Source organism: Bos taurus, chromosome 29 (genome assembly GCF_002263795.3).
Source record: "Bos taurus isolate L1 Dominette 01449 registration number 42190680 breed Hereford chromosome 29, ARS-UCD2.0, whole genome shotgun sequence".
Taxonomy (NCBI): Eukaryota; Metazoa; Chordata; class Mammalia; order Artiodactyla; family Bovidae; genus Bos; species Bos taurus.
Genome location: NC_037356.1, coordinates 36,107,084 through 36,133,162, shown reverse-complemented (window position 1 = coordinate 36,133,162; position 26,079 = coordinate 36,107,084). Strand labels below are relative to the sequence as shown.

At 44.6% G+C, this 26,079-nt stretch overlaps 1 protein-coding gene across 3 annotated transcripts in view; it reads left to right on the top strand.

The window, feature by feature from the left end:
• PRDM10 (PR/SET domain 10) overlaps positions 1 to 26,079 on the top strand; it is a 98,769-nt gene that overhangs the window by 66,597 nt on the left and 6,093 nt on the right. Inside the window, exons 9-20 of one of the 3 annotated variants that reach the window (NM_001191168.2) lie at positions 2,057 to 2,186; positions 2,690 to 2,932; positions 4,543 to 4,554; positions 8,373 to 8,720; positions 10,835 to 10,990; positions 12,790 to 12,969; positions 14,302 to 14,412; positions 15,855 to 16,055; positions 16,719 to 16,862; positions 17,740 to 17,910; positions 19,710 to 19,850; positions 23,573 to 23,741. In NM_001191168.2, coding sequence (NP_001178097.1) covers positions 2,057 to 2,186; positions 2,690 to 2,932; positions 4,543 to 4,554; positions 8,373 to 8,720; positions 10,835 to 10,990; positions 12,790 to 12,969; positions 14,302 to 14,412; positions 15,855 to 16,055; positions 16,719 to 16,862; positions 17,740 to 17,910; positions 19,710 to 19,850; positions 23,573 to 23,741 — 2,006 coding nt within the window. The remainder of the gene's footprint in view (positions 1 to 2,056; positions 2,187 to 2,689; positions 2,933 to 4,542; positions 4,555 to 8,372; positions 8,721 to 10,834; positions 10,991 to 12,789; positions 12,970 to 14,301; positions 14,413 to 15,854; positions 16,056 to 16,718; positions 16,863 to 17,739; positions 17,911 to 19,709; positions 19,851 to 23,572; positions 23,742 to 26,079) is intronic. The other 2 variants (XM_005226842.5, XM_005226844.5) reach the window with 2 other exon arrangements.

Sequence of the window (26,079 nt, the reverse complement as noted above, 5' to 3'; positions counted from 1 at the left end):
TCCTGACCCAGGGGTCAAACCTGCGTCTCCTGCATTGGCGGGTGGATTCTTTACTACTAGCACCACCTGGGAAGCCCAAGCATCACTGTGGATAAAAGTGAAAACAGCACTGAGGTTGTACTGCAGTAAGAGGGAAGACGGGGAGTCTGGTTAGACACTATTGCAACAGTTTGGATGAAAAATGAGAGTGGTTTGGATTGGGGTAGTCTCAGTGGCACAGACGTAGGCTTGCCAGTGTTTATAGAATTTGAGAAGAGAGAAGGTGGTGTGAAATGACCTTTAGGAACGTGGGAGAGTAAATACTCCAGGGAAGTGCGGTGTGATTGCCTGCAGCAGCAAGAGCTCACTGGGGGCTCTCGTGAGTCAAGGCCATGTCCTCACCCAGTGTCTCTCCCCGTGAGGGTGTCTGTGCAGGGAGGGCATGGAGTGGGTTTCACCAAGCGCCTGCAACGCAGTGAGAGTGGCGAAGCAGCAGGGTGGGGGAAGAGCATGTGCGCGGGATCACTCCGCACTCCAGTGATGGGCTTTGGAGGTGATGAGTGGAAGAAGGGAGGGAAAACGTGAAGGGGACGCGACTGCTGACAGGCTGCAGGACTGGAGATGCTGGTGAGGGGGCAGGATCCGGGAGTTCAGGCACCCAAGGGGTGAACTGGAAAGTTAGGACACAGTGTTGAAGCGGACAAGGCATGGCGTCAGGGTCCTGGGGTTCTGCAGCCACCGGGGACGACAAGGGCAAGGTGTGACCTCGGGAGCAAACGGCCGAGGTGCGTGGAGGGCACAGCGAGCATTCTGTCCTGCACTTCCTCCAGGGCATCCCAAACACTCCAACGTGGCTCTGTTATAACACCTTTTATACCCTCTTGAGAGTTTTGGTTTATATGCCTGCTGCCTCTGCTGGACTTCTGAGGGTAAGAACTGTTGGATATCACTTCCCATCTTTTAGTGCTGAGCACCAGGCAGGGCACACTGCAGATAAAATGTTCATTAGCCAACTGCTAAAAGAAATTTGAGACAATTAGACAAATCTGAACTTTGACTAGATTTAATAAACATTGAGCAACTATCAGTTGCGATAATGGTATTGAGATATGCATTTTATATATATATATATTTATATATCTTTATGTTTTAGAGATATGTATTTAAATATTTATGAATATGAATGAGATGAAATGATGTCTGGGATTTAGTTCAAAATAGTCTAATGGGTATGTGTGTAGGACAAGTGGTGATGATTCAAATAGAATAAAACTGCTCACGAGCTAATAAGTATTGAAATGAGGTAGTGAGTACACTGGGCTTGTATTTGCCTATTTGCCGACGTTCAGAATTTCCCATAAAAAAGGATCTTTTAAAAGTCCTTGGAAAAAAATCTATATTTTTAATTAAGTTGTTAAGTACATGAGTGGAAGAATAAAGCACAGTCTGATTGATTTTAAATGCATCTTGCACGCATGTCTTCTAAAGGAGATTTTAGTGACATACTTTTCTGAATCCCTTTGATTAAGGAACTTTTGTATGTTAGAAACCTTTCAAAGGGGATAAAATTCATTTGGCATTTATTGGATATATTATTGAACCACTGAATTAGAAATTCGTTCTGGCCTCCCAGAAGATTATAGTAAAGCAAGAACATATCTTTGACTCTAGCCAGATTCCATGGAAGGAATATGAGGTGAGCAAGGGGAAAGACCCCAATCTTGTCTCTAGGACACACACCAGGCTCGGTGTGTTCTGTCCTGTCTGCATTGCCCACATAACTGTGGAGATGTGTTCGAGCTTTCAGAATGTCCAGTGGCAAAATGGTGTCAGCACTTTGAATTTTTAAAGCTCCCTTTATTCTGAATAATTTAAGATGTCTCTTTGAGCTATATAGACAGGGAAAGATGAGAAATTGAGATAGCGTGTATTGGCAAAATGATCGTCTACAGAATCAGGAAAAGAAATAAAGTGAGTGGAAATCAAGATTTGGAGTTACTCCGGATCATTTAGGGAAATATTTGTTGTGGAGTATTATGTAACTGTGACTATTTATCACCCGATCTCTTGTCCCCAGAGCAAGAGGCAGAGGAAGGGGCCGAGGCAAGAGGCGGTTTGGCCCTGGTCGAAGGCCAGGACGTCCTCCCAAATTTATCCGCTTGGAGATAACCAGTGAAAACGGGGAAAAGTGTGACGATGGGACACAGGTGAGGGGGTAGGGGAAGGCAGGAACTCTTCTTGGATGCCTGCTCAGAGAATTTAGAATTGTCACTGGACTCAAACACAATGCCTTTCAGAGGCTGACAGTCCTGCCTGTTGGCACTTCGCTGCCTGTTAATTAAAATCTGATCAGACAAAGACTCAAAAGAGCGTATTTTTAAACGTTACTTACAACAGAAGGCCAACTTTGCAGCCCTAAAGATTTGAAATTGTCCAGAGACATTATGGGGGCCTCTGTTTAATTAGTTCAGACAATTGAAATTATGATATTCCAGAAGAATCCCGCCTTCTTTTTTCCTCATAAAGTGATCTGGAATATGTCATGGTTTTTACATCCTGTGAATGGTTACCTAATTCATGTTCTCAGGAGGAAAATAATCTTTTCTGAGCATTATGAGGCTAATCATTTAAAACATAAAGCAGCAGTTCTAAGTCCTTGCGTGGATGTCTGTCTAGGCAGGGAAATAACTCCTGGTTCTTGTGATTTCAGGACCTGTTGCATTTTTCCACCAAGGAGCAGTTCGATGAGGCTGAAGCTGCGACTCCTAACGGGCTGGACCAACCAGAGCAGCCCACCCTCCCTCTCCCTCAGCTGCCCCCGGAAGCCCCATCTTCTCTGGAGCAAGAGCCGGACACGCATGAATTGCACCTGCAGCCCCAGCATGAAGAGAGCGTGCTGCCCGCCCAAAGCACCCTGACGGCAGACGACATGCGCCGTGCCAAGCGCATCCGGGTAGGCGGGATGCCCAGCTCCCCCTTCCCCCACCCCCTCCGCCCACTGCATGGGCGCCAACTCTCCTGCAGGCGGCCAGCTCTGTAGGCGCCATGCTGTTCACCATCCGCTGCTCAAGCCCTTGTTTGTTTTGGAAGAAAGTGTAAACTGTTTCTCAGGGCCTCCGTGTCCCATGGCAGGCTGGCATGGCTGGTCCTCGATTCCATCAATTTAGCAGTGACATGGAAGCCTGGCTCTTGGCAACATCCAGACTAGTGTGGTTAGAGTAGGATAGCGCCCTGGATCCTAAAACTCACAGATTGGAAATGGAGAAATAAGTACACTGAGCTATAATAGTTAATTACATTGAAGCCAGGCTAATCTGTGCCTGATCAGAGCTCTCAAGTCAATTTGGGGTTTTGAATTTGGTTGTCGACAATTTCCAATGGGAGACCGGCAAATGTCATGTCGTGTCAATGCCCAGGGACCTGAGTCCAAGCAGATCTGGCAGGTGCGGCCCAGATACGGGGACAGCATGGAGCTAAGCTCCAGGTGTGGGGGTAGGGCAGTGTCTTCTCTCCTGTGTAACCCGCGTCATGACTTCAGACCGTGTGGCTGCAGGGCCTCCATCAGTGGCTGCCTGGCCAGGTGTATCTTGTCCATATTTAACAGATAGCGTTGAGTGTGCATTCGGACCTGTGGGAGACACAGGTGGAGAGCCGTGTCGTTTTGCGGGCTCAGTGCCTGTGCCGACAATTAACATCCAGAAAACAATGACTTAAATCCATGTTTGTGGCAGCAAGCTGTTTAAAGACATTTCTTAGTCCTTTATATGTGGATGAAAGAAACTTTTTGTGTATCTTCCCAGGCTTTGCAGTTTCTAGATGAACGCTCATTTCAGCTTATGTTTCTTTCAGTCTTATTTACCTATAGGCTAGAAGGCACAGACAAAACTTGAACAATAGTCTTGTCTGAGCCTTTATGTAAAAATACATTTAAACATTTGTTCTGTATGGCGTCGTGGACGGGATTCTGAGCAGTCAGGCTGAATAGCCTTTATGAGGGTCCTGAAATGGAAACCTGTGAACCTTATAGCTCCATGAATATTATTTCAAAAGCAAACATAAGCATACAGAGAAATACAGACCAGAACAGCAAAGGGCTATGAATACTTTCTATCCATCATGTTACATGATTCCCAGTCTGCTTTCCTCTCTCTCTTGCACAACTGCTGTCTTTTCGCTTTGGCCGTTCTGATTTCTTACTAGGTCCAGAGACTTGCTTCCTAGATTTAATTTTTTGCAGGCAAAAATTAAAGCCCACGTGTGTTGTGAGGCGTGGGTGTGCAAGCATAGTGTGGCCGTGGTTGTATGTGTGTTCTGGAATGAACTGGGTCACTGGTTTTGGAACAAGTTTCCTTGTATCAAAGCAAAACCCACATGCATGTGACTTCTGGCAGTCAGTCTTAGGTGAGCTAGTTTTGTTTTTTTACCTTCTCACACATTCTAAAAAGCAGGGCTATGTATTTTTTCATCTCTTCTATCCAGATTGGTAATGACCCACTGAAGGGAAGCCTTCCAACCCCATTGGTAATGTAACTATTTTTCTCTCCTCTAATGCTGCCTGCTCAGTTGGAGCTGCAGGTATGTCTGTTTCCTGTTTCACTCACATAACAGAATGCTATTTAAGTGTCTGCCTGACCTACTGCTCTTTGCAACCCGTACTTACTAAATCCTAGTGGAAACTACAGTTTGGTTGCTATAGTCAATGCAAATTAGTTAATAAATAATGCTAATTTATTATTAATTATTAATTTATTAAGAATCAGTGAGTAAACTGTGGGCTGCAGTGTGCTCATACATGAAATGAAGGGTAGGACTAAGTAATCTCCAAGGTCCCTTTGAGCTCTGAAACAGCTGAGTGTTCTGAAATGCCTTCTGAAATGACACCGAGTTCTGACTGGATGTCCAGTACTTTCGAGGTGCATAGGAGAATTTTCACTGGAGTTCTGTCTGCTGGGATCTTCCAGTCTAACTAGGGACACAATGCTAATGTAAGCTGGGTCACAGTTGAGTATCACATTTAAAGGTGCGTACATACATGCGTGCTCAGTCATTCAGTCCTGTCTGACTCTTTGCAACCCCATGGACTGCAGCCTGCCAGGCTCCTCTGTCCATGGGATTTCCCAAGCAAGAATACTGAAGTTGGTTGCCATGCTTTCCTCCAGGGGATCTACCTGACCCGGGGAAAGGTAGAGCCCATAATTACTAGAGAAACTTGGAAGAGTGAAAGATTTAAATAAAGCTGGATTCAGGGAATAATTCGTAGATGAAGGGAGAGTTAAACTGGTCCTTGAAAGACAGACAGGAAGAAGGGAGACCGTTTCAGAGGTGGGCAGCCATAACTTCAAAGGCCAAGACCCAGGAATGTGCTTGGTGTGGTTATGGGCACTGTGCACGTTGGTCTGACCCGAGCACGGGTGCCAGCTGGAGGAGAGTGGAGAGTGAGATACTGGGCAGGACTAGCCCAACAGAGGTTCTGAAAACCAGGCAGAAAATAGACCAGAGGAAAGTTGTTGTTCTTTTTTTTTTTAAAGCAAACAAACATGATTGATTTCCTTTTCGTATCAGGGTCAAAATAACATGAAAATTGGTCAATAATTTAGGTTCCTTTCGCTATTCATATCAGACTTTAGAAACATTTTATGGGTTTTGTCTGCACAGAATCTGTTATCTCAGGACTCACTTCAATGTGAGTAGAATCCCTCGTCACAGGTTTTAGCATCTCTACCATTTTGGCAACTTATGTTCCATCCAGCACAGAGTTGTTGGCCAACGGCAACTCTGGGATTCATCTTTGCTGCCTCTGCCCTTTCTCGTTATTGCTTCTAGAAAATATGTACCAATCGCAGCTCTGCAGTGCAGGAGGTATGGTAGAGATGGCCTCTAAGTGGGGAGAGGGAGCGGGCAGTTTCAGCACTTCCACTGCCTTGTCATGAAGGGGCCCCAGGAGGATTATTTGATCACAGATGCAATCCGGTTCCTGTATGTAGACAGCGTCCAGGGCTCCATGGAAGTCACAAAGACGGTCAAGACAAGGTTTGTCCACAGAGCTAAGAAAGTGGAGCTGCTGCTGGGTTTAGATCCAGTGTCTGAGGACACTCACACTAAACAGAGATGACAGGAGTCTTATAAGCGTAATGAACCAAAATAAAACTGTGATCCAGATTTGGCGTCCAAGGGGAAGTGGAACCCCTGAGGGACCAAGATCAGTTGCTGTGCACTGTCTGCCCTTGGAAACATCGCTGAACCTGGGCAAAAGAAATGATGATTAGGTTTCCTTCACCCTGTACCTTGAACCTCTGAACCTCATGATAGCATTTGTTCATTTGTAATATTTAAAGTCTGGAAAGTAGCCAGAATAGTGAGAGCTTTTATGTAAAATAAGTATCTTTCCAGATAGAGTAGCGAGATTAGGTGACTGCTAAGCTGTATAATGAAGTGAAAGAGAGCTCTCTGGCTGATTTCAAAAAGGTTTTTTGTTTACAACCTCTTCAGATGCTGCAGAAAAGATCTGGAAATCATTCTTTTTGATTTTTCACATGAGATACATTTCATTAATTCACAGACTTTTACTGACACTTTCTATGAACTCAGCTTTTTAAAGAGATCTAGATTCAAAGCAGAATAAAATATGATGCAACCAGTCAGCTTGGGAAGACGACAGAATTGCTAAATATTTATTCAATAAATGAGTAGGTAAAATGTCTCTCCCAGCCTTTTTAGAGAAGCCTTGAGAAAGTTGTTTCCTGTTACATAGGAACTGTGTTCAAAATTCTTGATAGTAATAATAAATTAAAAAATTGACAATAATTATTTTGCTTTCCCCCAAGAGATTATTTCACAATAAATTTAGAAGTTGCTACTTATAAGTAATTTGAAATTTAAGAGTTTCAACATTGTTCATTATACTATTTTCCATTGCACAAATAATGCTTTAAGCTCTTCATTAATCCTTTAATTATTATTCTCTTATAGTTACCCAAGCATGAAAGTGAAAGTGTTAGTCACTCAGTTGTATCCATGTCTTTGAGACTCCATGAACTGTAGCCCGCCAGGCTCTTCTGTCCATGGGATTTCCTAGGCAAGAATACTGGAGTGGGTAGCCATTCTTTTCTCCAAGGAATCTTCCCAACCCAGGGACCAAACCCATGTCTCCTGCATTGCAATATGAGCCATAAGCAATGGCTTATGGCTGCAATATGACCACTGCAATATGAGCCATAAGCATACCCATTCACAGATATATTTTTTGAGAAATTATTTTCTTCCCTCATTGTTGTCTAGAGCTTTCCTCCCGGTGTTTTGAGGAATTTATGAATGAGTCTTCATTATAGTAGAACTGAAATATTGAATCTGTATTCTGTGTGAAAGATGAATCTGTTGATTTGCTGTCAGTAGAGAAGACAGTGTTTTCCCAGTGGTAGTGATGAATTTGTACTAAGCATCCATATTCTCTCACTTGGATTCCTTATAACAATTGCGTGAACTCACAAGATGGCTAATCAGCATTAGACGTGCAATCTGTAACCGAGAAAAAGAAAAAGAGCAGAATTGACTGGTCTAGACAGGGAACAGAGCAATAAATTTAACCCAGTTAGCGAGGAATTCTAACCAGTGGCACTAACCAGCTACACTGAAGAGCATTTCTTAAGTAGGACATAATTAAGGCACATATTCCATTTAGGATGTGTGCTTATATGTCTTATCTCAGCAGCAAACACGTCCATGTAAATCTGTATCTTTGTTCTCTTTCAGTTCTTTTTCATAAATTGATATGCAATTCATGTACTATCAAATTCACTCTTTGTGTTTTTAGAATATTCCTAAAGTGGTACAACCATCGCCACCAGTCCCGGAACATTTTCATCATCCTCAAAAGAAATCCCATGTCCACTGGCTCCTTCCTCCAGCCCCTGCTACGCTTCAGTTCTTTTTATTATCTTTAGTTTTGCTAAATGTCTTAATCAAGCTTCAAATTCTTTGGCTCAAGGACTTCAACAAGTAACATTTGGCTGACTTGCTCCCACCTCATCATGCATGCGTCACTCCCCCCAAGTCATTTCTTCCAAATCTTCAATTTTTATTCTACTTGACTCTGGGATTTTTTCTATTGTACAACTCTTATTTTTTGAACGTGACCTAGATCCTTTCAGAAGAAAGCACACACACGTAGGCATAAAACAAAACCCAAAGTCTGTCTTTTCAAGATCAACTTCTTTGAAGATAGCTTCATTTTTAAGGTCTCTACCAGAAAAAAATCTTCTTTCAACAGTGTATCCTAGTTTAATTTCTATGGAAAGTCTGTGATTGCTGAGATCGTCCTCTCTTCCTATAAATGTGTGAGCTGCTTGCACGTTTGGCCTACTCACTAAGTAATCCCACTTGTGTGTGTCTTTCAGAATGCAGCTCTGCAGCATCTGTTTATTCGGAAGTCTTTCCGGCCTTTTAAATGCTTGCATTGCGGGAAGGCCTTCCGCGAGAAGGACAAACTGGACCAACACGTGCGCTTCCATGGGCGGGAGGGGAACTGCCCGTTGACCTGTGACCTCTGTAACAAGGGCTTCATCAGCAGTGCATCCTTGGAGAGCCACATGAAGCTCCACTCGGACCAGAAGACTTACTCTTGCATTTTTTGCCCAGAATCCTTTGACCGCCTTGATTTGTTGAAAGATCACGTGGCCATTCATATCAATGATGGCTACTTCAGCTGCCCAACTTGTAAGAAACGGTTCCCAGATTTTATCCAGGTGAGTACCAACTGCCGAGATGCCCGAGTACTGCCGTTTTTAGGAAAGAAAAACAGCGGTTTTTGGAAAATTGAGATGGCCCGTTATCTGTATCTTTCATCCCCCTTCTTGACAGCAACTTCATAGTTGGAGAATGATGTCTCTTCAAACTGCTTTTGATAAGCAGAAGATGATTGTGACCCTTAATTGTCGAAATAAGACATTGACATTTAAACATTTAAGTTATATTACAGTTTGAAATAAACAATCAGATCTGGTTATTATTTTTAAAAAAGTCTTTCTTCATCCTTGCCAATACTCACTACTTATAAAATACGTAGCAGCTGTAGAAGACAGACTCCCATTTCCTGCCTGGAAATATTTTCCCCCATCACTGTGGTTTCCTGTCTTAAGCTACTAAGGTGGTGCATTTTGGGAGGAAATGAAAGAATAAGTTGATATATAACATACAGATTTTTTTGGGGAGACCATATTGTACAGCATGTGGGATCTTAGCTCCCAATCCTGGATTAAACCTGTGCCCCCTGCTTTTGAAGTGTGGACTCCTAACCATTGGACCACAAGGGAAGTCCCAGTATACTTTGGTTTTAAACACTGAACTCCTCCCCTGTGTTATATTCTGGAGCCAAATGGGGTGAGGATAAATTCCAGAATATTCATGATTTCATCTGGACTTCAAGTGATAATAGTGTTATATGCTAGTGAATGAATAAGTAAGTCTAAATATCTAATGAGTTTCCCTGGTGGCTCAGATGGCAAAGAATCCACCTATAATGCGGGAGCTTGCCTGGAAAATCCCATGGACGGAGGGGCCTGGTGGGCTGCAGTCCATGGGGTCGCTAGGAGTCGGACACGACCGAGCGACTTCACTTTATTTTTTCACTTTCATGCACTGGAGAAGGAAATGGCAATCCACTCCAGTGTTCTTGCCTGGAGAATCGCAGGGATGGGGGAGCCTGGTGGGCTGCTGTCTATGGGGTCTCACAGAGTCGGACATGACTGAAGCGACTTAGCAGCAGCAGCAGCAGCAATGCGGGAGACTTGTGTTCAATAATAAAAACATCCCCCTTCTCTGTTTTTTAAATTACCAAAAGAAAACTGAGATTTAATCATAGTTCTAGTATTGAGAGTCTTGGTAATTTTCTCACTTTACACAATTAGGTAAGTTTCTTCTTAAAATTTTTTTTTAATTTTTATTTTTTAGCCATGAAAAGTTGCATTAGGGCAGAATTTAATGGCAAAAGAGACTCCAAAAATAATAAAGGACAAGTCTTATAGGAATGGTTTGATAGCTCAATACCTAGGTCCCATACATAACTCTTCTTCACTGGATATTTATGACTGAGAGACTTCAGAGGCCATATTCTTTTATTTAAGTTATCTGAAAGTACAGGGAATAAGTCTCAAGTAAGAGGAAAGGATGCTATTGTTGTATTGTCCTCATAAATGGGTAATGTGTTTTGTATCATTGAATTCATGTCTTCAGTGGTAAAGAACCCACCTGCCAATGCAGGAGATGCAAGAGACTCCCTTGGAGGAGGAAATGGCAACCCATTCCAGTATTCCTGCCAGGGAAAATCCATGGACAGAGGAGCCTGGTGGGTTCCAAAGTTGAACACGACCAAGAGACTTAACACACGTGCACACGTCTTTAATTCTTCAGAACCTGATTTTTATAGAAGGGTGTAAAGGGACCTATTACTGCAAGGGGCTAAATTGTTTGTATCCATATTGGAAGCAGCAAAAAGTGAGGAAGAATAATTTTCCGTCTTCTTATATTTAATTTTTGCCAAGATTCATTTAAATCCAAAGGAACTCTTACTTTTAATCTTTTTATTTTTTTTTAAAGAGGGAGAGAGACAAACATGGCCCATGTGATCAGGGCTTGGACTAAGCAAGCATTTTCTTCCTCCTCTCAAGTCCTGGGAGGTCCAGGCTGGTAAGGTTTTCTGGCCACCATGAAAAGGAGGCTGTTACTAAGGCCAGTTATCAGTCACACCCGATTGGCTCCCAGGCCAGGCTGATGAGAATCCAAGGCAATGCATTTGGCTCCCTCTAGTGTTGGCGAGCTGCCTCCTGTCATTTTCCCTGATTTTCTGTGTCTTCTCTGCCAGGTGAAGAAGCATGTGCGCAGCTTCCACTCAGAAAAGATCTACCAGTGTACAGAGTGTGACAAGGCCTTCTGCCGTCCGGACAAGCTGCGTCTGCATATGCTCCGGCACTCGGACCGCAAGGACTTCCTGTGCTCCACGTGTGGGAAGCAGTTTAAGGTGGGAACCAGCGGGCAGTCTGCGTGGTCTCGGGCCATTGAAATTGTCATGCCTGCTCATTTTGAGGGTGTATCACCTGTGCTCACAGCACAGACTTGAGGTGTAATTTGTGTCTCTTGTTTGATTTGAAAGTGGTAGTTGCTCAGTCATGTCCGACTCTTTGTGACCCCATGGACTGTAGCCCGGCAGGCTCCTCTGTCCATGGGATTTTCCAGGCAAGAATACCAGAGTGGGTTGCCATTTCCTTCTCCAGGGATCTTTCCAGCCCAGGGATCTAACCCAGTTCTCCTACATCGCAGGCAGATTCTTTACCAACTGAGCCACCAGGGAAACCCTAAAATTAAAGAGGAAACTCACTGTAATTTCCCCAAATAATTAATTCATATCTCCAAATAGGGTAATAATGCATCTCCTACAAGAATCCAAGTGTATAATGAATAGAACTAAACTGCTATCAAGGAATTCCTAAGAGGACAATATATTTACCCATCGAATCAAGAGATTTTTTTCTTGAGCATTTATGAAGTGTAAGAGTCTGATAATTGAGCCCTAGGTCATCAGGACGTCATCCAGTGGAAGTGGGAAGTGTATGGGATGTTGAGAGGGTTGGGCTCCTTTGGGGAATGTTAATGACTTCTGGGATTAAGATAAAAGATAATAAGTATAAGAACATGCCTGGAATTTAGAAGAAAGCAAAGGAAAACCCCACAGGAGACTCAGAGATAAGAGTTAAACAAGTAATTGTGAAAATGGTAAAACAAGCTTCCTTGGGAAGCCAGATGTTTTGGCAAAAATGTCACTGAAAGATACTCTGCAGAATATGAGTGTAGGTCATCTTGTCATAGAAACTAGAAAAGAGTCAGAAATGGATTCAGGAGGGGAAAACTGACTTGGAAAAGGAGTCCTGTGTAGAATGTGGAAGTTGGTGGGGCTGCCTGGCCATATACCTCTGAACTTGGCACGGTGGGCATTCAAGAAATGTTTGTTACTTAAATTGTGCTGAAAAATGAAGGGGGTTACAGAAACATCCTCGAGCCAAAATGTGGAAAGAACTGGTCTGGTAGGAAGGTTCAAAGTCTTTATAAGACCAATAACAGTGTAATTATATGTCTGAGAGCAGAGCCTCACTGGATAAGGGAGCTGGCATTTTTGGAGTTTGTTTTTATTCAGGATGGGCTCTGCCTAATTTTCTGTCTGTGGACTCATATCAACCTGTATCCCTCAATCAGATCATCAGACTAAAAGCTGTGACTTTGACCTGTGATCGTGTACCCCGTCCATAGCGGGTAGTATAACTGCTTACACACTTCTAAATCCGTATGGTGAAAAACACTTAAATTCACTCGGGGTTTAGAGGAATGCCATGATGTGTGTGAAAACATGTGGGAATTGTTTAAAAAAAAAAAATGTGGGAATTGAGTACATACATGGCTTTGTAAATCCAGTATCACCTACCATTCACGATCAATTTATCTTATAGTTCTTAATACCAAATTTATTCCATGTGCCCTTTGATTGCTTCTACATAAATGCCAAGTCTTTCTTCTCAGAAGTCAGTGTGTAGCTTTCAAACTGAATGGTTATTTTAAAGCCCAGCTCATTGCAATGCACTTACTCCCTGGTGAACGGAATGATTCCCAGACAGTGTTGCTGTGTCCTTGTACCTTCTAGCAACTTGGAGCAGCCCGGTGTGTTCTGTTATTGCTAACTTGTACTGGTTTTTTTTTTTAATCCCTTCAATTAAAATTTTTCTATCCCCTCCCCCACCTGCTGCCTTCTCAAAAATTCTCTGCAAACAGCGGAAAGACAAACTCCGGGAGCACATGCAAAGGATGCACAATCCTGAGAGGGAGGCCAAGAAAGCCGACCGCAGCAGCCGCTCCAAGACATTCAAGCCCCGCATCACGTCCACCGACTACGACAGCTTCACGTTCAAGTGCCGCCTCTGCATGATGGGCTTCCGGAGGCGGGGCATGCTGGTCAGTGTCCACCGCCCTACACCTAAACAGAGTTCTGTACTCAGCCTGTCACCGGCTTTCCTCACTGGCTGGGCATGGTGGGGAGACAAACAGTTCCCAGCATGGGGCTCCTCTCCTTCCCAGGCTCCCTTGCCCCGCCTTGCCATGGTTCATTTCTGGTGTTTCTTAGAAGAGGTCTTTGTGATCACTTTTCCTCGCTGGTTTTGCTTTGTTTGCCGTGCTGTCTTTGCTGTGTGTTTTCTTTTTCTCTTCTCTTCTGTGTTCCTGAACCAGCCTTTCTTCTGGTGGAGTCCTCGCCCCCTCCCTGTTCTCTTCTGTGTTCCTGAACCAGCCTTTCTGGTGGGGTCTTCTCCCCCAGCCGCCCACTCTGATTGTCCCAGATATGACACAACAGTAGACGGGACTTTCCATCTAGGCAGGGCATGGGGACCAGCTTAGCAGAGACACCAGGAGAGTTGGTTCTCAGTTCATTTTGCCCTGATGACAGTTTTTGCAACATGTATTTCTGCCAGGACCTGCCAGTAAAGTCAGAGACTGTTATTTAATTTTTTTTAACTTTTCAATTTTATATTTGGGTATAGTTGATTAACAGTGTTGTGAGAGTTTCAGGTGGACAGCAAAGGGATTCAGCTATATACATATACATTTATCCATTCTCCCCCAAACTCCCCTCCCATGTAGGCTGCCACATAACATTGAGCAGAGTTCCCTGTGCTCTACAACAGGTCCTTCTTGGTCATCCATTTTAAATATAGTGGTGTGTACGCGTCCATCCCAAACTCTCTTGACTACCCCTTCCCCCCATTCTTCCCCTCTGGTGACTGTAAATTTGTTCTCTAAGTCAGTGAGTCTGTTTCTGTTTTGTAAATAAGTTCATTTGAATCATTTCTTTATGGATTCTACATATGAGAGATATCATATGATATTTCTGATATTTCTCTTTCGGAGACCATTACTTATAAAGCAGAACCTTTGTTTGCATTCTATTCAATATCCTCAGTAAGGTTAGGGCCCTAAGCAATGAGAGACAGGCTTCTGTCAGTAGAATTCACTAAAGAAATTCCTGCTAGTGTAATTTTCCTTTTCTTTTAGTCAAAGGCTGTTAGTGGAATCCACAGCAACCCAATTCACCTTCAGTAATTTGCTGAATTACCGTTAACTCCTGTTAATGCTTTGGTCTCAGAGGGACCTGGCCATGCTGGCTCTGGCCGAATGCCTTACGTTCTGGGACATTGCTTCAGAGAACTTTAACTTCCAGCAGTTGATATCAGAGGTGTTTGTTCAGTGCTTGTAATGGGATCTCTTTTTCTCATTTGCTTTTTTTCCTTTTAGGTAAATCACTTATCAAAGAGGCACCCAGACATGAAGATAGAAGAGGTGCCAGAGTTAACTCTGCCCATCATAAAGCCCAACCGTGACTACTTCTGCCAGTATTGTGATAAGGTAAAGGGCAACCGTCCACAGGAGGACCTTTGCGGGAGCTCCTCTCAGGGCTGGCTTGTCTGCGTGTATAAACTCACGCTGGGCTTCCCACATGGCTCAACAGTAGAGTCCGCCTGTCGTCGATCATGGGTTCGATCCCTGGGGTGGGAAGAGCCCTGGAGAAGGAAATAGCAGCCCACTCCAGTGTTCTTGCCTGGAGAATCCCATGGACAGAGGACCCTGGAGGGCTAGTTTATGGGGTTGCACAGAGTCGGACACAACTGAGCAACTGAGCGCACACACACATAAATACATACCAGGATCTTGCAGTTTCTCTTGACAGATGGTTCTCTGTCTCAGCAGTTTTCCATTTAGACAAGGAAGGACGAGAAGGGCACCCTCATTTTAAGCCAAAATTTTTTTCTTAAAAATTAGTTGACTTTGTTTTTCTTGTTGTTTCTTCCTTTTGTGGTTATTATTATTATTATTGTTGCTATAGAAGAAGAGGCTTATTGCCAAGAGCTTGGTTTATGAATTGGTTTTAAATTCATAAGCTCTAAAATGAGAGTGTGTATCATCCTACAGTGGATTTTGGGTTTCTAGAAGATTGAGTAGGATGTGAAGAAGTTTTGTGGTGTAATACTCAACTTGTACATTCTTGATTTTTAGTAGTTTGGAAGAAGATAGGAATAGAATATACATTTATTGTTTCATTGCAACAATGTTCCCTATCCAAAGTCAGCTGTATAGGGTATAAGCTATACATAAGTAGTGTCAACTTAAAAGCAAGAAACATTTTTAAAGCACAGATTCACCACTGTGGGTTCTAGTTGCTATTAGACTTGCTGTTTTGGAAGATTCTTTGGCGTATGAGCCAACTACATACATCACAAGAGAGCTTTCTCAGAAAGTTGAAAGGGTGAGCTGGCCTTAGAAGCAGTTCTTTCTATGACTATATATCCACCTCTTAAACTTCAGATAAAGGTATAGATATTTTTACTATTTCTGTCTTAGATGCATAACTTCAAGGAAGATGCCTCACATATCTGTTATGTTCTTGCCCTGCATGCTGTGCTCAGTTGCTCAGTCATGTCCAACTCTTTACAACCCCATGGACTGTAGCCCACCCGTCTCCTCTGTCCATGGGATTCTCCAGGCAAGAATACTGGAGTGGGTTGCCATTTCCTCCTCCAGGGGATATTCCTGACCCAGGGATCGAACCCACGTCTCCTGCATTGACAGGTGGATTCTTTTACCACTGAGCCACCTGGGAAGCCCCATTTATGTTCTTATGTTATTCTAATGTATGTTATATCCTCATTATCCTTCAATATGTCTGTTAATATATTTTATTTTGGGCTATATGAATGCTCTTTCTCATTTCCTTGTGAAATTGTTGGTTTACTTTAAGCAAGACAGCAGAACTATATACTGCTCTCACGGCAAAACTTTTGAATTTTCAGGTTTACAAAAGTGCCAGCAAGCGAAAAGCCCATATTCTGAAGAACCATCCCGGAGCCGAGCTTCCACCAAGCATTCGGAAACTTCGCCCCGCGGGCCCCGGAGAGCCAGACCCTATGCTGAGCACCCACACCCAGCTCACAGGCACCATAGCCACCCCGCCCGTCTGCTGCCCTCACTGCTCCAAGCAGTACAGCAGCAAGGTACGTGGAAGGCTCGGACTGCCTGGGAACCAAGGTCCCGGCTTAGGGAAACATGACTTAAGACAGCTTCTCGGCCGGGTGCTGTGATGGCTTCTTCTGCATTGGTGGGGGGCTAGAGGAACTGTTTTCTGTGATCAGGGACCGCAGTACAGAACGGGAAGAGAATGTGGAAGGACTGTCTCCAGAATTAGCACCATCTGAGAGCCCGAGCACTCTAATGGTTTCCTTTTCCATTGGTCCGAGGAGGGTCTCAGATTTGAATATCCTGTGCTCGTGGTTTAAATGCTCAGGCTTGCAGCAGCACTATGTAAGAACTTAAATGACGGTTCCTGAAAAGCGAGTCACTTTTGCTTGGGGGCTTATCACCGATTGCTGCAGGTATAGGTGGGATGAGGTCATGCTGTGAGGTATCCTGACCTTACCTGATAGCATGGCAGGGGGTGGGGGGCCGGGGGGAGGAGGTGGGGGGAGTCACACACCTTTTTTTTCCCTTTCATACATGCCATTGTCCCACTTCAGGAAAGGCAGGTAGAGTCAGTGTTGCTCTGACTTTTTTTTTTTTTAAAGAAAAAGCATAACATGAAAGACTTTAGGAACCATTGGAGGGTTTGCATTTGGGAAAGCTTGAAAATATAATTATTCTTGGTTTTTGCCATTTTTCAGACCAAGATGGTACAACACATTCGAAAGAAGCACCCAGAGTACGCCCAGCTCCCCAACACTATACACACACCTCTGACCACAGCTGTGATCAGTGCCACGCCAGCTGTCCTAACTACGGACAGTGCCACTGGAGAGACCGTGGTGGTAAGTGTGAGCGGAAAGCACCTCTCCTGTCCTTCCTGCCTGTCACAGCTCCAGGGCCAAGGCCACGTGTCTCTTGGTGTTTAATTGGCTGGAGATGTAGCCCACCACCCTTCAGTGTCCTATGCGAGGCACGATGTTTCTGCCTGGGTCTCCCAGTCGGTGCTTTCCAAAGCTGTCTGTGAAAGGAACAGCAGGAAATCCTCAATGCTGCCTGTTCATCCCAAGACTCTCAGAACCTCTGGGCTAACTCCCCTGCCTGACACAGATAGACCGAGATAGAGAGGTCATCTTCCAGCACCTTCTTTTTCTTTTTTTAATATTTATTTATCTATTTGACTACGCCAGATCCTAGTTGTGCCACACAGGATCTTGTTCTAAATGTATTTATTTGTAATTGAAGGATAATTGCTTTACATTGTTGTGTTGATTTCTGTCAAACACACATAGGATCTTTCAGCTGCAACATGTAAACTCTTAGGTGCAGCATGAGGAATCTGTTGTTCCCTGACTGGGAATCAAACTCAGGCCCCCTGCATTGGGAGTTCTGAGTCCTAGCCACCTGACCACCAAGGAAGTCCCCCAACATCTTCTTAACTTTGGATTTTTGTCTATCTGTGCTTAGGACTTATCTGTAGTCCCCTGATCCACCAGTAAGACAAACCGAAGAAAATTTTTTTTTTGATTGAGCTGTGAGGTATGTGGGATCTTAGGTCTCCAACCAGGGATCGACCCCATGCCCCCTGCATGGGGAACCCAGAGTCTTAACACTGGACCAGGGAAGTGTCCCAAGACAAACCAAATTTTGTAGGATTTCAGAGCACTGAAATAGCTACAACCAGCAGTGTTATTAGCAACGTGCTTCTCGTCATTTTTCTAGACGACAGACCTGCTAACCCAGGCAATGACAGAGCTGTCCCAGACCTTAACGACGGATTACCGAACACCACAAGGGGACTACCAGAGAATCCAGTACATCCCTGTGTCACAGTCTACATCCGGCCTGCAGCAGCCTCAGCACATACAGCTTCAAGTGGTGCAGGTGGCTCCGGTACTGTCCTGCGTTTATTTCTCTTTACCTGCATGAATACCGAATTGCCGTCAGTCAGTAGAGCAGTGGGGGTCACCTAAAGCACGCTATGCTCAGAGCTGGAGCTAGGCCCTACATCACTGTGCCTGTCAGCTGGGAGTCGAAGGCATTTGTACAGCCCCTGCTGTTGATGGCTCTGTGGTGTAAGGGATTTCTGTCAATAGTGTCTAGAGATTTTCTCTAGACACTAGAGAAAATGTGCAGCTAGCTAGCACACTAGCTGCAGTCTGTACCATTATCCTGCCCTACTTCAGGGCAGCGTGAGCCTCTTCTGAACCCTTACCTTGGGCATCCAGGTTGACTACTTGTTGAGGAGCCTGTTTGATCAGCCCCTACCTGAGCACTGAATGATGTCTATCAGTGGGAGCTTATAAGGAATAATTGTGAATTTTGAGTATCAATACCTTATTAATAGTGAGGTATAATTGTTCCTTCTGCAAGGTAATTAGTAGCTCATTCTTACTGATTCAGGAGCTAAAAGGAAAAATCCTCCTCAAACTATTGTTTCACTTAATTATGCTGAGAAATTGTACTCAAGGCACACATGAACAAACGTTTTGCTTTGAAATAAACTGGACTCTGAAGATTTAAAACTAGTATGAAAGCAGGAAATTGGAAGTTGTCATCGACTGTTCTGTATTTTTTTTATAGGAGGGTTTTTTTTTTTTAATATATAGCAGTGTTACTAATTTTAGGCTTTGGAAGAATCTTTGAATATCTGAAGTTGTCTGTAAATTGTGATACATATGTACATTATTTTGGAAAAAGTGTCTCTACTTTGGCCACATGTTCACAGATGTCTGTGCTACAAATAAGGTTAGGAACCACTGCTCTAGTGATCCAGAGTGACAAACCAAAAGCAACTTCTCTACTTTGATCTCTTTTAGCTGATAAAGGGTAGGCCATTACATTTAATTGAAACTTAAGGGGAAAAGATTTTTGATTCCTGAGAGCTTCTTATTCAGCTATATTCCCTCATTTCCCTTCCAGTATTAAATCACATTACTGTTTCATGGTTAGTAAGCATCATTTTTAAATTAATTTATTTTAATTGGGATATAATTACTTTACAATATTCTGGTGGTTTTTGCCATACATCGACATGAATCAGCCATGGGTGTGCATGTGTCCCCCCTCTCCTGAACTCCCCTCCCACTGCCCTCCCCACCCCATCCCTCTGGGTTTTCCCAGAGCACCAGCTTTGAGAGCCGTCCTTCATGCATCGAACTTGCACTGGTCATCTACTTTACATATGGTAATATACATGTTTCAATTCTGTTCTCTCAAATCACCCCACCCTGACCTTCTCCCACATAGTCCAAAGTCTGTTCTTTATATCTATGTCTCTTTTGCTGCCTTGCATGTAGGATCGTTATTAGCATCTTTCTAAATTCCATATATATGTGTTAATATACTGTATTGGTGTTTCTCCTTCTGACTTACTTCACTCTATATAATAGACTCATTAGAACTGACTCAAAAGTGTACCTTTTTATAGCTGAGTAGTTTTCCATTGTGCATATGTACCACAACTTCCTTATCCGTTTGTCTGCCAATGGATATCTAGGCTAGCAAACATAATTTTTAAGGCTGTCTTTTCCTCTGAAGTTTGCCAGCTTGGCTTCAGTGTGGGCTCTTGGGACTGAGCTCTGGCTCTGAAGTCCCATCTCTTCTGGGGGACATGGTTTCAGTTGCACTTTCTCTCTGGAAGGCTTTCCCTGAACTGTACTCAGCATAGGTCTGGGTTTCTCCTCCCACAGGCCACTTCCCCACACCAGTCCCAGCAGTCCACGGTGGATGTCGCCCAGCTCCACGACCCTCAGACCTACACACAGCACGCCATCCAGGTGCAGCACATCCAGGTCACCGAGCCCCCTGCCCCTGCAATGTCCACATCCCAGGTACGCTGGCCCCTGCTCCAGGGACTAGTCCCAGGATAGTGTGGCCTCAGGGACTCTGGAGATCTACTAAGAGTGGAGAGACATTATCTCAGACCTAGTCTCCTTGACTATGGGAGTGATATCTTTATTTGGGGGGCCTTTAAAGAGTCATCTTTGCCTCCAGTGGCTCATTGGTAAAGAATCCACTTGCCAATGCAGGAGATCCAGGTTCCATCTCTGGGTCGGCAGGATACCCTGAGTGACTGAGCATGCCTGCATTAGGGACACACCATTGAATGCTCAGCCTGGCCTGTCTGGATGGAGCCTGACCTCTGATCTCCTGGAGATCTCCTGTCCTCGGTGGCTGGATGACGGCCGGCAAGAGAGGGGTTGTCTCTGTAATTTTGGAGCAGTGAGATTGTGAAGGATTACTGTGTTTGTGTGATAGAGACCTTCGTTGAGAAAGCAGAACGCTGGAGTGGGTTGCCATTTCCTTCTCCAAAAGCAGAGCTACATCCACTTGCAAAATATTTATTAAATTCTTACTCTTTGCAGGAAACTTTTCTAGATCTTGCCCTCAAGGAGCTTAGAGTCTGGTAGGGATGTACACGTGTGCACAAGCAAACAGGGCATGAAGGGAAGGGACCTGAACCATAAAGGATGCCCCCAGTCTCTCTCCTGACATTCACAGGGGCCAGGACAAGAGCACACATGAAGGCTGCATGTCACCACCCTGAGTGGGTAAAGGTTTCACTCAAACCCACCAGCCATTAAATACGTATGTTCTATCTTCCTGCTTGACATAGGTACTTTCATAATGATCACCTTGGAAAATATACATAAAGTACCCATGGATATTAAATAAGGTGGATAGCGCTAATTAAAAATTAAATGTATCCACAATGCAGTGGGATAATATTTACAGACGTGTGCAAAATTAGCTGTTATACTAAAATAGTGTGCACTGGAAAATAGTAAAAATGAAATTAAAAAAAAACAATTAAAAAAAATTAAATCTGTTTTTCTGCCAAACACACGGCTGGCACTGGCAGTGGCCAGGTAGAGGTGGGAGGAAGTAAGGAAAAGGATTGCTGTCATTGTCATTTAGTTGCTAAGCTGTGTCTGACTCTTTGCGACCCCATGGACTGTAGCCCATCAGGCTCCTCAGTCCATAGGCTTCTCCAGTAGTGGGTTGCCATGCCCTCCTCCAGGGGATCTACCCAACCCAGGGATCGAACCCATGTCTCCCGCCTTGGCAGGTACATTCTTTACCACTGAGCCACCAGGGAAGCCCTTTTTTATGGTCTCCAACTGCTTCCTCTTTTGTATCCCACTTTTCCTGGCTCCAACTGCTATGGAAATCTGTAGGATAAACATGCACTTTCTCTGCCCTCCTATTTTTTTTTTTTTTGGGAGGGGGCCTCTGCTGCTTGCTGTCTAATTGCCCCTCCCCTCCATCTAGTGTAAGGTTTCTGGTGACTTGTCCCAGCCCAAGACAGGCAGCCTCTTCCCACAAGGGGCCATGAGTTTCTCAGGTGCACTAACATCACGCTTCTGAGTTTCTCAAAGGAACCAGAGGCTGGAGGGCCAGGACGGGCTCCTCAGAGTCCCTTGTTGGGATGAGGCGGCTATTCTATCTTCCTGTGGGAAGCAGGGGCTGCTTGCTGCCCCCTTCTCCTCACCCAGGCTCCTTCTTGCACTCATGGGGCCTCTGTACTATGTGGACACCTCGGCTCATGTGTCTCAGCTCCATCCACACCCCTGCAGGTGGCAATCCAGGCCACCCCATTGGTCTCAGGTGCCTGAATACAGTTAGAGGAGCCCTGTGTGGGAGACAGGACCCCTACGGGAGGCCACGCTCAGAGGAGAAATGTGTGTGGATGGATATAGTTAGAGGAGCCCTGTGTGGGAGACAGGACCCCTATGGGAGGTCATGCTCAGAGGAGAGATGTATGGATGGATACAGTTAGAGGAGCCCTGTGTGGGAGACAGGACCCCTGCGGGAGGCCACGCTCGGAGGAGAGACATGTGTGGATGGATACAGTTAGAGGAGTCCCGTGTGGGAGATAGGACCCCTACGGGAGGCCATGCTCAGAGGAGAGACGTGTATGGATGGATATAGTTAGAGGAGCCCTGTGTGGGAGACAGGACCCCTATGGGAGGTCATGCTCAGAGGAGAGACGTGTGTGGATGGATATAGTTAGAGGAGCCCTGTGTGGGAGACAGGACCCCTATGGGAGGTCATGCTCAGAGGAGAGATGTATGGATGGATACAGTTAGAGGAGCCCTGTGTGGGAGACAGGACCCCTATGGGAGGTCATGCTCAGAGGAGAGATGTATGGATGGATACAGTTAGAGGAGCCCTGTGTGGGAGACAGGACCCCTACGGGAGGCCACGCTCAGAGGAGAGACGTGTGGGTCCTGGAAGTGGGTACAGGGCCATTTCCAAGGTCCAGGAGGCCTCATGTGAGAAGAGCCAGCCAACATCCCTACAGGGTGCCTCTTGCCCATGTCTAAGGATGACATGGATATGTCATTAGGTTATGGGCCTGTGTCTGAGGATGACGTGGACATGTCATTAGGTTATGGGAACTCAGTGGAGGGAAAGATGGTACTTAGCAGCTACTAAGTCACTTCAGTCGTGTCCGACTCTGTGTGACCCCATAGACAGCAGCCCATTAGGCTCCTTTGTCCCTGGGATTCTCCAGGCAAGAATACTGGAGTGGGTTGCCATTTCCTTCTCCAATGCATGAAAGTGAAAAGTGAAAGTGAAGTCGCTCAGTCGTGCCCGACTCTTAGCGACCCCATGGACTGCAGACTACTAGGCTTCTCCGTCCATGGGATTTTCCAGACAAGAGTACTGGAGTAGGGTGCCATTGCCTTCTCTGGTACTTAGCAAGGAATCAAGGAAAATCATGTAAAAGTGGTATTTGAGTTAGGTCTTGGAGGAGGGTATGATTTTGACATGGTAACTGGGGGAGGTTGTATGATCTGAATATGCTCTCATTGTGAGGAAGACATGGGGGGAATGAGTGAGACAGACACAGACATGAGAAATTGTGGTGTGTCTATAAATTGTGATGTGGTGTCTTAGTGACAGGAAACTGTGCTTGGAAACAAGGCCAGGAAGGTGGTTTGGAACTGAAGTGTGGACGGCTTGAGTGGCAGACAGTGGTGGTGGGGGGTGGGGGGTTTATCCTGTAGACAGAATGGGTCCCTGTGTTTATCTCCACTAACTTGGGGGTATCTAGTGCACGGAAGTGGAGATTCCAACTTCTGGGTTCAACTTCAGTTTGTGTTACAGGTTAGCTTTGTGACACAAGAAAGTCATGGAGCTTCTTAGGTTTTTTTAAAAAACCTATGCATTGAAGATAATTATACTTCCATCCATTTACTTTTCTAACAATTAAGTCTTTGGATACCCTTGTAGATAATCATCCTTTGGAAGGTAATTAGGATTTCATAGTTATGATTGCTTTTCATTAATTCTGTTCTTATTTAAAATAGGTCTAATTTTAGGGACTTCCCTGGCGGTCAAGTGGTTAAGACTGCGCTTCCACTGCAGGAGGCATGAGTTCAATCCCAGGTTGGGGAACTAAGATTCCACATGCAGTATGGTGCAGTCAAGAGTAAAATTTACTATTTTAACCGTTCTGCATTCAGCGTTACAATTCCCATGAGCATGATTTATTTTCTTCAGCAACGAGTTGACAGTTCACGCATCCCACTCTCTTTCTCTCCAGGTGGCTGGGCAGCCGCTGAGTCCCTCCCCACAACAGTCTCAGCAGGGGCTCAGCCCCCCCCACGTCGCAGGTAGCTCCTCACAGGGCCAGGCCCTCCAGCAGCCTCCCCAAGGCTCCACGGTCCAGCACACGTACCTCCCCAACACCTGGAATTCCTTCCGTGGCTACTGTAAGTAAGGCTGGCACTCCAGGGTGCAGGTGGGGAACCTGCAGCTGCAGGGCGGAATTTCATCGGCTGTACCATCGATTTTCTGGATTAAAGGTTCATTAGCCATTTTCTACGTTCTGTGGAGCTTGTACCTCGATGAGTTTCACGATTCAGGCAGCGTCTGATGTCAGGGCCACCCCGAAATGACATTTTTCTGAGAAGTCAGGAATATTGCTGCAGCAAGTGTAGGCGGGTGGTTTAAGTAGTATAGTAGCTGCATTTAGGCTTTGAGGTCATGATTCGTCTCTTCTAGCCATGTTTATTGAATGTGTAAACATCAATCACTGTGCGAGACTCTGTGTGTACAAAAGATGAATATTGACTTTCATACACGTAACACCACACAATAATCATGCTAACCAAGTTTCATTAAACTCTTACTGTGTGCCAGGAAGGATTCTACACTGAATCTATATCACATCTACTCTCCGTAGCAGCCTCCTAGATAAGTTATCAGTACTTGCATTTTATAGATAAGGCAGATTGGACACAGAGTAACTCATCCAAGGAACACAGCTACTAAGCAGAGGACTAGGGCCCAGGCAGCTTGGGCGCAGAGTTTACACTCTAAACCAGCACACTGTGCTGCTCCTCCTCACCAGACAGCCTTGGGCTCTGAAACTGTTATCTCACTGTTATTCAGTCACTCAGTTGTGTCCGACTCTTTGCGATCCCATGGACTGCAGCATATCAGGCTTCCCTGTCCATCACCAACTCCCGGAATTTGCTCAAACTCATGTCCATTGAGTCGGTGATGCCATTCAACCATCTCATCCTCTGTCGTCCCCTTCTCTTCCTACCCTCAATCTTTCCCAGCATCAGGGTCTTTTCCAGTGAGTCGGCTCTTCGCATCAGGTGGAGACAGATATATGAGTAGCTGATTTCAAAACCCTGAGGTTAGTGTTACCAGAAGCAGTTGGACTGGCTGCCAAAGGTCAGAACAAGTAGAAATCTTGGTGGGGACAACAGCTTTGGGTGTCAGCTGAAAAGTATGAGACCTTTATCACTGAGGACATGGAAGAAACAGGAATAGTAACAGTTAAGAGCTCCATAGCAGGAACTAGGAGAACAGGGGCTGTGTTGGTCTCTGTCTTACTACTGATTTTGTTTTTTGGACCATCTTTCTGTGATTGATCTTAGGCTGTGTTATGTAGATTTGGTGTGGAGACAGGCTCAAACGCTACAGTTTAGTTATCTTTACAATCTGTCCTCTTAAATACTGGTGGTCACAACGAGAGCTGGGCCTAGTGTGTGTCAGGAAAGGTCTCCTCCTCATGATGAATCCCAGTAATCCTGGTAAATAGACTGACATTTACACTCAGTTTATTCCGGTGAGAAGAATGTGGAATGATGCCGACAGTCATGGTAGTCATAGTAAGAACTAGCATTCTAACCTGGTGAAACAATCTGAAATTTCTTATTTGGAAAAAAAAAGTTTAAAATATACAAAAATAGGGAATTCCCTGGCAGTCCAGTGGTTCGGACTTGGCGCTTTCACTGTGAAGGGTGTGAGCTTGATCCCTGGTTGGGGAACTAAGATCACACAAGGTGCACAATGCGGGGGGAAAACCCCCCAAAAACCATATATATAAACACAGAAATACACACACACACACACACACACACAAACAGAACAGTAATGAACTTCCCTGTACCAATTATCCAGCTTCAGCACTTACCAGCTCTCGGGCAGTCTTATTTGATATGTACCCACTGTCATTCTCTCCCAGTCCTCCAACTATATAATATAATCCATATCATTTCATTCATAAATGTTAGTATCTATCTCTAAAATCAAGGCAGTGAAAACAAAAAAACACAACTCCAGTCTCATTATCACACCTAAAAATAAATTACAGTAATTGGTTAATACCGTCAAATGTCCGGGGTTCATATTTCTGTGACTGTCTCATAAATGTTTTAACAGTTGGTTTTTCAAATTGGGTTCCAAATAAGGGCCCGTACATTGCCATCGATCATGTCTGTTCAGTTTCGTTTGGTTTATGTGTTCTTTTTCTTTCTCCCAAGTTGCAGTTAACATGCTGATGAAACTGGGTCACTTGTGTTCCCTTTTGGATTTTGCTGTTGACATCCCTGCATTGTCTGTCATTTAAGATGCTTTCCTCTGTCTCTTTTATTTCCTATTGATGGGCAGTTAAATCTAGAGGCTTGATCAGATCAGGTTCTATTTTTTTCCCCCCAAACACTGCATAGCTGTTGATGTATACCTCCATCCGGAGGCACATGACGCTTGTCTGTTTCCTTTACCCTGCCATTTCATTAGACACTGCAGAGTTGT